Below are 13,218 nucleotides of genomic sequence, written 5' to 3'. Positions count from 1 at the left end.
ACCCCCCAATCTCCCCCTAAAACCCCTTCCAGCCACCCCAATTCCCCTCCAGCCCCCCCAATTCCCCTCAAAACCCACACCACACCCCCTCCAGACCCCCAAATCCCCCCTAAACCCCCCAATCTCCCCCCTAAAACCCCTTCCAGCCCCCCCAATTCCCCTCCAGCCCCCCCATAGCCCCCCCAAACCCACCCCACACCCCTTCCAGACCCCCCAAATCCCCCCAAACCCCCTCCAGACCCCCCAAATCCCCCCTAAACCCCCCTAATCCTGCTTAAAACCCCCTTCCAGCCCCCCCGATTCCCCTCTAACCCCCTCCAGCCCCCCCCTAAATCCCAACCCCCCCCCCCCCCCCCTCCCGCCGTACCCTGAGGACGTGGTACCAGACGGAGGTGCCCCCGAAATCGATGTGGAAGTCGGTGTAGCTGTCGCGGGCGCCCATGAGGCAGTACTTCTGCACGCTGGGGCGCTCGCACGCCGACTCCCCCGGCCACAGGTTCTCCACCCACGACAGCTTCCGCACGATCCGGGGGGTCTCCACCAGGTTGGAAAGGCTGTTTGGGGGGGGGAGGGGGGGGTTAGGGGGGTGGAAGACCCCCCCCATTGACGTGGGGAGACCCTGAGTCTGGGGGAGGTGGGAGATGGGGAGAGGGATGGAGGGGATGGGGGTGGGAAGAGGAGAAACTCCAAATTTGGGGGTTTTGGGGGGGGATATTGGGGCTGTTGGGGGGGTTATGGGGGTGGGGGACCCCCCCATGGGGTGGGGAGACCCCTTTGGGGGACCCCGAGTTTGGGGGAGGTGGGAGATGGGGGGAGGGATGGAGGGGATGGGGGTGGGAAGAGGAGAAACTCCAAATTTGGGGTTTCGGGGGGGATATTGGGGCTGTTGGGGGAGTTATGGGGGTGGGGGACCCCCCCATGGGGTGGGGAGACCCCTTTGGGGGACCCCGAGTTTGGGGGAGGTGGGAGATGGGGGGAGGGATGGAGGGGATGGGGGTGGGAAGAGGAGAAACTCCAAATTTGGGGGTTTCTGGGGGGATATTGGGGCTGTTGGGGGGATTATGGGGGGGGACACCCCTCCATGGGGTGGGGAGACCCCTTTGGGGGACCCCAAGTCTGGGGGAGGTGGGAGATGGGGGTGGGGAGGGGATTTGGAGGGGAGAACCCCGATTTGGGGGGGTACTTGGGGGGAATATTGGGTCTGGGGGGGGTTATGGGGTGGGGAGACCCCTTTGGGGGACCCCGAGTCTGGGGGAGGTGGGAGATGGGGAGAGGGATGGAGGAGATGGGGGTGGGAAGAGGAGAACCTCCAAATTTGGGGGTTTCTGGGGGGATATTGGGGCTGTTGGGGGGGTTATGGGGTGGGGGACCCCCCCATGGGGTGGGGAGACCCCTTTGGGGGACCCCGAGTTTGGGGGAAGTGGGAGATGGGGGTGGGGAGGGGGATTTGGGGGGGAGAACCCCGATTTGGGGGGGTACTTGGGGGGATATTGGGTCCGGGGGGGGTTATGGGGTGGGGAGACCCCTTTGGGGGACCCCGAGTTTGGGGGAGGTGGGAGATGGGGGTGGGAAGGGGGATTTGGGGGGTACTTGGGGGGGATATTGGGTCTGGGGGGGGTTATGGGGGGGGGGATACCCCCCCATGGGGTGGGGAGACCCCTTTGGGGGACCCCGAGTTTGGGGGAGGTGGGAGATGGGGGGAGGGATGGAGGGGATGGGGGTAGGGAGGGGGATTTTGGGGGGGAGGACCCCGATTTGGGGGGGATATTGGGTCTGGGGGGGGGTATTGCAGTGGGGGACCCCCCCATGGGGTGGGGAGACCCCTTTGGGGGACCCCAAGTCTGGGGGAGGTGGGAGATGGGGGTGGGGAGGGGGATTTGGGGGGGAGAACCCCGATTTGGGGGGGTACTTGGGGGGGATATTGGGTCTGGGGGGGGTTATGGGGTGGGGAGACCCCTTTGGAGGACCCCGAGTTTGGGGGAGGTGGGAGATGGGGGTGGGGAGGGGGATTTGGGGGGGTACTTGGGGGGGATATTGGGTCTGGGGGGGGTTATGGGGTGGGGAGACCCCTTTGGGGGACCCCGAGTTTGGGGGAGGTGGGAGATGGGGGGAGGGATGGAGGGGATGGGGGTGGGAAGAGGAGAACCTCCAAATTTGGGGGTTTCTGGGGGGATATTGGGGCTGTTGGGGGGGTTATGGGGGGGGGGGTACCCCTCCATGGGGTGGGGAGACCCCTTTGGGGGACCCCGAGTTTGGGGGAGGTGGGAGATGGGGGGAGGGATGGAGGGGACGGGGGTGGGGAGGGGGATTTTGGGGGGGAGGACCCAAATTTGGGGGCTCTGTGGGGTTGGGGAGGACCCGGGGGGGGGACACCCCCCAATTTGGGGGGGTGACCACGGGGTGAATTGAGGCGGAGGGGGGGCCCAGGGGGGGTCCTGGGGGGAGGGACACACCGGAGATGTCCCATGGGAGGAGAGCGGGGATGCTCTGGGGGATACTGGTACATACTGGGGGGTTACTGGGACGTACTGGGGACAAAAGACCCCTCTGGGGGGGTGACATTGGTCCTTGGAGGTGCCAAAGTGGGGGGTCCTGAGGTGGAGACCACCAGGGATGTCCCATGAGAGGAGACCAGGGATGCTCTGGGGGACACTGGGAGGTTACTGGGATGTACTGGGAGGTTACTGGGAGACTCTCAGGGGGAACAGGACCTCTCTGGGGGGGTCACATCAGTCTTTGGAGGTCCCAAAGTGGGAAGTCCCGAGGTGGAGGCCACCAAGGATGTCCCAGGGGAGGTGACCAGTGATACCCCGGGTGATACTGGGAGGTTACTGGGATGTACTGGGAGGCTACTGGGAGACTCACAGGGGGGGACAGGAGCACTCTGGGGGGGTGATACTGATCCTTGGAGGTCCCAAAGTGGGGAGGTCCCGAAGTGGAGACCACCAAGGATGTCCCAGGGGAGGTGACCAGTGATACCCCGGGTGATACTGGGAGGTTACTGGGAGACTCACTGGGGGGACAGGATCTCTCTGGGGGGGTGACATCAGTCTTTGGAGGTCCCAAAGTGGGAGGTCCCGAGGTGGAGGACACCAGAGATGTCCCATGAGAGGAGACCAGGGATGCTCTGGGTGATACTGGGAGGTTACTGGGATGTACTGGTAGGTTACTGGGAGACTCACAGGGGGGACAGGACCACTCTGGGGGGGTGATACTGTTCCTTGGAGGTCCCAAAGTGGGGGGTCCAAAGTGGAGGCCACCAAGGAAGTCCTAGGGGAGGTGACCAGTGATACCCCGGGTGATACTGGGAGGTTACTGGGATGTACTGGTAGGTTACTGGGAGACTCACTGGGGGGGACAGGACCTGTCTGGGAGGGTGACATCAGTCTTTGGAGGTCCCAAAGTGGGAGGTCCCGAGGTGGAGGACACCAGAGATGTCCCATGAGAGGAGACCAGGGATGCTCTGGGTGATACTGGGAGGTTACTGGGATGTACTGGTAGGTTACTGGGAGACTCACAGGGGGGACAGGACCACTCTGGGGGGTGATACTGATCCTTGGAGGTCCCAAAGTGGGGGGTCCGAGGTGGAGGACACCAGAGATGTCCCACAGGAGGAGACCAGGGATGCTTTGGGTGATACTGGGAGGTTACTGGGATGTACTGGGAGGTTACTGGGATGTACTGGGAGGTTACTGGGAGACTCACTGCGGGGACAGGACCACTCTGGGGGGTGATACTGATCCTTGGAGGTCCCAAAGTGGGAGGTCCGAGGTGGAGGACACCAGAGATGTCCCACAGGAGGAGACCAGGGATGCTTTGGGTGATACTGGGAGGTTACTGGGATGTACTGGGAGTCACCCACCGGGTGTCGGAGAACTCCAGGCTGATGACGTTGAGGACGCGGTCGCGCCGGGCTCCCCCCAGGTAGGCCACGAAGTCCCCCAGCCGCATGCGGCAGTCGGCCTGCCGCCCCACGTCGATGACGTCGATGACCTTCTCCGCCCCTGTAAGACGCCCCCGCCCCACACATCCCCTATAGAAAAGTCACGGGAACCCTATAGGTCCCCCGACCTCCCCCTATACTCACCCACGTAATGCTCCACGTCCCGGGGGGTGAAGGTGGGGGGCGGTAAGGTCATCCCCAAACCTTCTTTACGGGCCACCAAGATGGGGACGCTGAAGGTCTTCTCCTCCAGGTACTCCACCGTCAACTGGGCCCCACTGGGACGCAGCAGCACCTCGTCCGCGCTACGGGGGGGGAACGTATAGAGGTGCCTATGGAGAACCTATAGCCCCCCCCCGGCGGTCCCTCACCCCCTCCGCGTCCCCTAAAGGCTCTTCAAAGGCGTCTGGAGGTGGTTGTGGAGCTCCTCCAGGTCCTACCGGGGCTTTGGAGGGGTTCTACGAGCGACGCGTCCCCTATAGATCCCATAATGGACTACTACGCACCCTATAGGGTCCCACTATACGATACCCCTCGTAGAAACGCTCTAAAACCTATATAAGGTTCCTATACGCTGTCCCGAAACACGATGGACATCATCTAAGCCGTAAATCCGCTCTGTAGGTTCTCCCGGTGGCCCAACGGACCTTCTATAGGTCCCATAGCGGCTCTATAGGGTTCCTATAGGGGGCCGAGGAGTGAGGCGGCTCCTATAGGGCACCCCGATGGCTACAGCAGCCCCTATAGCTCCTTTAAAAGGCGTCTGGAGGTGGTTGTGGAGCTCCTCCAGGTGCTACCGGGGCTTTGGAGGGGTTCTACGAGCGACGCGTCACCTATAGATCCCATAATGGACTACTACGCACCCTATAGGGTCCCACTATACGACACCCCTCGTAGAAACGCTCTAAAACCTCTATAAGGTTCCTATACGCTGTCCCGAAACACGATGGACATCATCTAAGCCATAAATCAGCTTCATAAGTTCTCCTGGTGGCCCCACGGACCTTCTATAGGTCCCATAGCGGCTCTATAGGGTTCCTATAGGGGCCGAGGAGTGATGCGGCTCCTATAGGGCACCCCGATGGCTACAGCAGCCCCTATAGCTCCTATACCTCCTTTAAAAGGCGTCTGGAGGTGGTTGTGGAGCTCCTCCAGGTCCTACCGGGGCTTTGGAGGGGTTCTACGAGCGACGCGTCCCCTATAGATCCCATAACGGACTACTACAACTTCTATAGGGACCCAACATGTGGTACCGCTCCTATAAGCCCCGTAACGGCCCTATAGGGTTCCTATAGGACTGGGGGAGCTCCTCTAAGCCCTTTAACATCTCCGTAGGGTTCTTACGGTGGTCTGATGGGTGGTGGAGCTCCTATAGATCCCATAAGGTTCCTATACGGCACCCGGATAGGTCACGTAGCCCCTATAGATCCTATAGCAGAAACTATGCAGAGACAACTGTGGAGCTCCTGTCCCCTATGGGGGGGGGGGGGATAGCCCTATAGGGGCTTTAAGGAGGTCCTATGGTGGCCCAAGAGCTGACGGGGCCCCTATAGATCCTATAATGGCCCTACTGAGCTTCTATAGGGCGCGGCAGCTCCTATAGCGCCCTAACGGCCTCTACAGCCCCTATAGGGCTTTAACAGCGCCCTAAAGGGCGATACAGCCCCTATAGAACTCCTATAGGCCCTACAGCCCCTATAGCGCCATACAGCCCCTATAGCGCCATACTGGGACCCCTATGGGGTCCTAATAATCTATATGGACCTTATAGATCCCCCTATAGGGCTTTAATAGTGCCCTGAAAACCCATACAGCCCCTATAGCGCTCCTATAGGCCCTACAGCCCCTATAGCGCCATACTGGGACCCCATAGCACCATACTGGGACCCCTATAGCGCCCTAATAATCTATATGGACCTTATAGATCCCCCTATAGGGCTTTAATAGTGCCCTGAAAACCCATACAGCCCCTATAGCACTCCTATAGGCCCTACAGCCCCTATAGCGCCATACCGGGACCCCTATAGGGCCCTAATAATCTATATGGACCTTATAGATCCCCCTATAGGGCTTTAATAGTGCCCTAAAGGCCGATACAGCCCCTATAGCGCTCCTATAGGCCCTACAGCCCCTATAGCGCCATACTGGGGCCCCTATAGCGCCCTAATAATCTATATGGACCTTATAGATCCCCCTATAGGGCTTTAATAGTGCCCTGAAAACCCATACAGCCCCTATAGCGCTCCTATAGGCCCTACAGCCCCTATAGCGCCATACTGGGGCCCCATAGCGCCATACTGGGACCCCTACAGCACCATACTGGGACCCCTATAGCGCCCTAATAATCTATATGGACCTTATAGATCCCCCTATAGGGTTTTAATAGTGCCCTGAAAACCCATACAGCCCCTATAGCGCTCCTATAGGCCCTACAGCCCCTATAGCGCCATACTGGGACCCCATAGCGCCATACTGGGGCCCCTATAGCGCCCTAATAATCTATATGGACCTTATAGATCCCCCTATAGGGCTTTAATAGTGCCCTGAAAACCCATACAGCCCCTATAGCGCTCCTATAGGCCCTACAGCCCCTATAGCGCCATACTGGGACCCCATAGCGCCATACTGGGACCCCTACAGCGCCCCAATATTCTATATGGACCTTAAAGATCTCCACCACAGCTCCCATAGCGGTCTATGACAGCGTATAGGACCCCGAAAGACCATAAAGATTCTATAGGTACTACCGCGGCTCTCTCGGGAGGCCCAGAAGTTCCCCGGCCCCTATAGAGCCCCTATAGAGCCCCTATAGAGCCCCTATAGAGCCCCTATAGGGAGGGAAGACACCACCCCACAGCCGCCCCCTCCGTACGGACCGGCCCCGACCCCATAAGTGGCAGAGACATTATAGAACCGCCCCCCTCCCCCCCCCCCCACGCCCTCGAGGGCTCCTATAGCGGCTATAGGTCCCCGTTCTATACGGTCCCCTCACCTGGGGAAGGTGCGGCCGCGGAGCTCCCGGACGAACTGGGCGCTACCGGTACGGACTGGGCGACCCGATTCCACCTCCGGAGGCTTCGGGGGACCCCGGCGGCGCTTCACTGCGGGGTGACGTATAGATCTATAGGGACCCCGTCCCCTATAGACCCCTCCCGCCCCCGTTCTATACGGCCCCATATGATCGGGGGTGGGGGAATCAGCCCAGGCCCATACGATGCCCTATGGCTGAGGATGGGGAAATCAGCCCCGGTCCTATACGCTCCTGCCCCTATATGGCCCCGGTCCTATACGCTCCTGCCCCTATACGGCCCAGGATGGGGCTACCAGCTCAGCCCCATACATCCCCCGCCCCATATGGACTTATAAGGTCTACGCCTTATCTTATATCACCCTATAGGGCCCAGATGGGGTCCTATACGGCCCTATAGGGGGAAACCGGCCCAGAGACCCACCCCACAGCCCCCACACCCCCCCTCCCTATATGGCCCTGACCCCATATGGCCCTATAAGGCCCACACCTGGGCCTATATGGCCCTATATGGCCCAGACGTGGTCCTATATGGCCCAGACGTGGCCCCGAGCCGGTCCTATATGGCCCTGAGCCAGTCCTATATGGCCCAGACCTGGTCCTATATGGCCCAGACCTGGTCCTATATGGCCCTATATGGCCCCGAGCCGGTCCTACATGGCCCAGACCTGGTCCTATATGGCCCTATATGGCCCTGAGCCAATCCTATATGGCCCAGACCTGGTCCTATATGGCCCTATATGGCCCCGAGCCAGTCCTATATGGCCCTATATGGCCCAGACCTGGCCCTATATGGCCCCGAGCCAGTCCTATATGGCCCTATATGGCCCAGACCTGGTCCTATATGGCCCCGAGCCGGTCCTATATGGCCCAGACCTGGTCCTATATGGCCCTATATGGCCCCGAGCCGGTCCTATATGGCCCTATATGGCCCCGAGCCGGTCCTACATGGCCCAGACCTGGTCCTATATGGCCCTATATGGCCCCGAGCCGGTCCTACATGGCCCAGACCTGGTCCTATATGGCCCTATATGGCCCCGAGCCGGTCCTACATGGCCCAGACCTGGTCCTATATGGCCCTATATGGCCCCGAGCCGGTCCTATATGGCCCAGACCTGGTCCTATACGGCCCCGAGCTGGCCCTATATGGCTCTATATGGTCCAGACCTGGTCTTATATGGCCCCGAGCCGGTCCTATATGGCCCTATACGGCCCCGAGCCGGCCCTATACGGCCCTATACGGCCCCAAGCCGGCCCTATACGGCCCTATACGGCCCCAAGCCGGCCCTATACGGCCCCGAGCCGGTCCTATACGGCCCCATAGGGGGGCAGCAGCCCAGGGGGACCCCCCCCGCCCCCTCCCCATAGGTGCCGGTCCCATATAGCCCTATAGGGCACTCACTGACGGAGGGGCCGTGCAGCACCTCACACTTGGGGCAGTGGTAGAGGTCGATCTCGGCCGCCGCCTCCTCCTCCACCCCCACACAGCTGCGGGGAGACACACCTCAGGCCTCCCAGTCCCTCCCAGTCCCCACCAGTAACCCCCCCGCCCCCTCCCAGCACCCACCAGTAACCCCCCGTGCCCTCCCAGTAACCCCTGTGCCCTCCCAGTAACCACCCGCATCCTCCCAGTAACCCCCACGACACCCCAACCCCACAACCCCAAGCGCAAAGGTCCCAGTGCACCTCCCAGTTACTCCCAGTTTGCCCAGTGCCCGCCAATACCTTCCCACTCCCTCCCAGTACCCACCAGTAACCCTCCCAGTACCTCCCACTAACCTCCTGTGCCCTCCCAGTAACCCCCCGCGCCCTCCCAGTAACCCCCAGCGCAAAGGTGCCAATGCACCTCCCAGTTTGCCCAGTGCCCACCAATACCTTCCCACTCCCTCCCAGTAGCCACCAGTAACCCTCCCAGTACCTCCCAGTAAACACCCGCGCCCTCCCAGTAACCCCCACGACACCCCAACCCCACAACCCCAAGCGCAAAGGTCCCAATGCACCTCCCAGTTACTCCCAGTTTGCCCAGTGCCCACCAATACCTTCCCACTCCCTCCCAGTTACCCTCCCAGTACCTCCCAGTAACCACCCGTGCCCTCCCAGTAACCCCCACGACACCCCAACCCCACAACCCCAAGCGCAAAGGTCCCAATGCACCTCCCAGTTGCTCCCAGTTTGCCCAGTGCCCACCAATACCTTCCCACTCCCTCCCAGTAGCCACCAGTAACCCTCCCAGTACCTCCCACTAACCTCCTGTGCCCTCCCAGTAACCCCCAGCGCAAAGGTGCCAATGCACCTCCCAGTTTGCCCAGTGCCCACCAATACCTTCCCACTCCCTCCCAGTAGCCACCAGTAACCCTCCCAGTACCTCCCAGTAAACACCCGCGCCCTCCCAGTAACCCCCACGACACCCCAACCCCACAACCCCAAGCGCAAAGGTCCCAATGCACCTCCCAGTTACTCCCAGTTTGCCCAGTGCCCACCAATACCTTCCCACTCCCTCCCAGTAGCCACCAGTAACCCTCCCAGTACCTCCCACTAACCTCCTGTGCCCTCCCAGTAACCCCCCACGCAAAGGTCCCAATGCACCTCCCAGTTACTCCCAGTTTGCCCAGTGCCCACCAATACCTTCCCACTCCCTCCCAGTTACCCTCCCAGTACCTCCCAGTATCCACCCGCGCCCTCCCAGTAACCCCCACGACACCCCAACCCCACAACCCCAAGCGCAAAGGTCCCAATGCACCTCCCAGTTACTCCCAGTTTGCCCAGTGCCCACCAATACCTTCCCAGTAGCCTCCCAGTTACCCTCCCAGTACCTCCCAGTAACCACCCGCATCCTCCCAGTAACCCCCACGACACCCCAACCCCACAACCCCAAGCGCAAAGGTCCCAATGCACCTCCCAGTTACTCCCAGTTTGCCCAGTGCCCGCCAATACCTTCCCACTCCCTCCCAGTAGCCACCAGTAACCCTCCCAGTACCTCCCACTAACCTCCTGTGCCCTCCCAGTAACCCCCAGCGCAAAGGTCCCAATGCACCTCCCAGTACCTCCCAGTTTGCCCAGTGCCCACCAATACCTTCCCACTCCCTCCCAGTTACCCTCCCAGTACCTCCCAGTAAACACCCGCGCCCTCCCAGTAACCCCCACGACACCCCAACCCCACAACCCCAAGCGCAAAGGTCCCAATGCACCTCCCAGTTACTCCCAGTTTGCCCAGTGCCCGCCAATACCTTCCCACTCCCTCCCAGTACCCACCAGTAACCCCCCCGCGCCCTCCCAGCACCCACCAGTAACCCCCCGTGCCCTCCCAGTAACCCCTGTGCCCTCCCAGTAACCCCCACGACACCCCAACCCCACAACCCCAAGCGCAAAGGTCCCAGTGCACCTCCCAGTTGCTCCCAGTTTGCCCAGTGCCCACCAATACATTCCCACTCCCTCCCAGTAGCCACCAGTAACCCTCCCAGTACCTCCCAGTAACCTCCTGTGCCCTCCCAGTAACCCCCCACGCAAAGGTCCCAATGCACCTCCCAGTTACTCCCAGTTTGCCCAGTGCCCACCAATACCTTCCCACTCCCTCCCAGTACCCACCAGTAACACTCCCAGTACCTCCCACTAACCTCCTGTGCCCTCCCAGTAACCCCCCGCGCCCTCCCAGTAACCCCCAGCGCAAAGGTGCCAATGCACCTCCCAGTTTGCCCAGTGCCCACCAATACCTTCCCACTCCCTCCCAGTAGCCACCAGTAACCCTCCCAGTACCTCCCAGTAAACACCCGCGCCCTCCCAGTAACCCCCACGACACCCCAACCCCACAACCCCAAGCGCAAAGGTCCCAATGCACCTCCCAGTTACTCCCAGTTTGCCCAGTGCCCACCAATACCTTCCCACTCCCTCCCAGTAGCCACCAGTAACCCTCCCAGTACCTCCCAGTAACCACCCGCGCCCTCCCAGTAACCCCCACGACACCCCAACCCCACAACCCCAAGCGCAAAGGTCCCAATGCACCTCCCAGTTACTCCCAGTTTGCCCAGTGCCCACCAATACCTTCCCACTCCCTCCCAGTAGCCACCAGTAACCCTCCCAGTACCTCCCACTAACCTCCTGTGCCCTCCCAGTAACCCCCCACGCAAAGGTCCCAATGCACCTCCCAGTTACTCCCAGTTTGCCCAGTGCCCACCAATACCTTCCCACTCCCTCCCAGTTACCCTCCCAGTACCTCCCAGTATCCACCCGCGCCCTCCCAGTAACCCCCACGACACCCCAACCCCACAACCCCAAGCGCAAAGGTCCCAATGCACCTCCCAGTTACTCCCAGTTTGCCCAGTGCCCACCAATACCTTCCCAGTAGCCTCCCAGTCCCTCCCAGTGCCCCCCAGCCCCTCCATACCCCTCCAAGTCCCCCCCAATTACCCCTCCAGACCCTCCCAGTAGCCCCCCAGTTCCCTCTCCTCATCCTCCAGTGCCTCCCACTCCATCCCAGTGCCCCCCAGTCCTTCCCCAGTTCCCTCTCCTCATCCTCCAGTGCCTCCCACTCCATCCCAGTGCCTCCCAGTGCCCCCCAGTCGCCCCCCAGCCCCTCCATACTCCTCCATGTCCCCCCCAATTACCCCTCCAGACCCTCCCAGTAGCCCCCCAGTTCCCTCTCCTCATCCTCCAGTGCCTCCCACTCCATCCCAGTGCCCCCCAGTCCTTCCCCAGTTCCCTCTCCTCATCCTCCAGTGCCTCCCACTCCATCCCAGTGCCTCCCAGTGCCCCCCAGTCGCCCCCCCAGCCCCTCCATACCCCTCCAAGTCCCCACCAATTACCCCTCCAGACCCTCCCAGTAGCCCCCCAGTTCCCTCTCCTCATCCTCCAGTGCCTCCCACTCCATCCCAGTGCCCCCCAGTCCTTCCCCAGTTCCCTCTCCTCATCCTCCAGTGCCTCCCACTCCATCCCAGTGCCTCCCAGTGCCCCCCAGTCCCTCCCAGTCGCCCCCCAGCCCCTTCATACCCCTCCAAGTCCCCCCCAATTACCCCTCCAGACCCTCCCAGTAACCCCCCAGTTCCCCCTCCTCATCCTCCAGTGCCTCCCAGTCCATCCCAGTGCCCCCCAGTCCTTCCCCAGTTCCCTCTCCTCATCCTCCAGTGCCTCCCACTCCATCCCAGTGCCTCCCAGTGCCCCCCAGTCGCCCCCCAGTCCCTCCATACCCCCCAAGTCCCCCCCAATTACCCCTCCAGACCCTCCCAGTAGCCCCCCAGTTCCCTCTCCTCATCCTCCAGTGCCTCCCACTCCATCCTAGTGCCCCCCAGTCCTTCCCCAGTTCCCTCTCCTCATCCTCCAGTGCCTCCCACTCCATCCCAGTGCCTCCCAGTCCCTCCCAGTCGCCCCCCAGTCCCTCCATACCCCCCAAGTCCCCCCCAATTACCCCTCCAGACCCTCACAGTTGCCCCCCAGTTCCCTCTCCTCATCCTCCAGTGCCTCCCAGTCCATCCCAGTGCCCCCCAGTCCTTCCCCAGTTCCCTCTCCTCATCCTCCAGTGCCTCCCACTCCATCCCAGTGCCTCCCAGTGCCCCCCAGTCGCCCCCAGCCCCTCCATACCCCTCCAAGTCCCCCCCAATTACCCCTCCAGACCCTCCCAGTAACCCCCCAGTTCCCCCTCCTCATCCTCCAGTGCCTCCCAGTCCATCCCAGTGCCCCCCAGTCCTTCCCCAGTTCCCTCTCCTCATCCTCCAGTGCCTCCCACTCCATCCCAGTGCCTCCCAGTGCCCCCCAGTCGCCCCCCAGCCCCTCCATACTCCTCCATGTCCCCCCCAATTACCCCCCCAGACCCTCCCAATCCCTTCCCAGTCCCTCCCAGTGCCTCCCAGTGCCTCACCTGCCGTGGAACCAGTCCTGGCAGCCGTCGCACTCGATCATGAAGCGGGTGACGTCGTAGGGCAGGCGGCACAGGCAGTATACGGGCACCGAGGCCATGGCCCCCACCCCCCACCCCCCCACTGGCCCCTATAGGAGCCCCCTATAGACCGACGCCCCTATAGACCCCCCCAACCCCTCCCCCCAGCCCAGGACATCCGCCCCGCTGCCCTATAGAGCCCTATAGATCCCCTATAGTGCCCTCCTCCCCACCCCACCCCCCAAACACACCCTTTTTTGGCTATTCTATAGGTGACCCCCTATAGGAACCCCTCTCTATAAGCACTCACCCCCCCTTTAATGCTCCCCTATACGTTCCCTGCCCCACGGGGGGGTGGGGGGCAGCTGAGTGTCCCCTATA

At 61.7% G+C, this 13,218-nt stretch overlaps 1 protein-coding gene across 1 annotated transcript; it reads right to left on the bottom strand.

Moving 5' to 3' along the window:
* Nucleotides 1–367: 367 nt before the first annotated feature.
* LOC309685431 (histone lysine demethylase PHF8-like) lies at nucleotides 368–12,967 on the bottom strand (the record flags this gene model as incomplete). The annotated part of the gene is made up of 6 exons (XM_082501201.1): nucleotides 12,820–12,967; nucleotides 8,374–8,459; nucleotides 6,936–7,044; nucleotides 4,088–4,248; nucleotides 3,863–4,004; nucleotides 368–554 (listed from the first exon to the last, which is right to left on the bottom strand). Coding segments are annotated over exons 1-6 (783 nt in total), but the record flags the coding sequence as incomplete, so codon positions are not given.
* Between the last annotated feature and the right edge of the window lie 251 nt (nucleotides 12,968–13,218).

Source organism: Vanellus vanellus (assembly GCF_965231255.1).
Source record: "Vanellus vanellus genome assembly, contig: HAP1_SCAFFOLD_2168, whole genome shotgun sequence".
Lineage (NCBI taxonomy): Eukaryota > Metazoa > Chordata > Aves > Charadriiformes > Charadriidae > Vanellus > Vanellus vanellus.
This window is presented reverse-complemented; position numbering and strand designations above follow the sequence as displayed.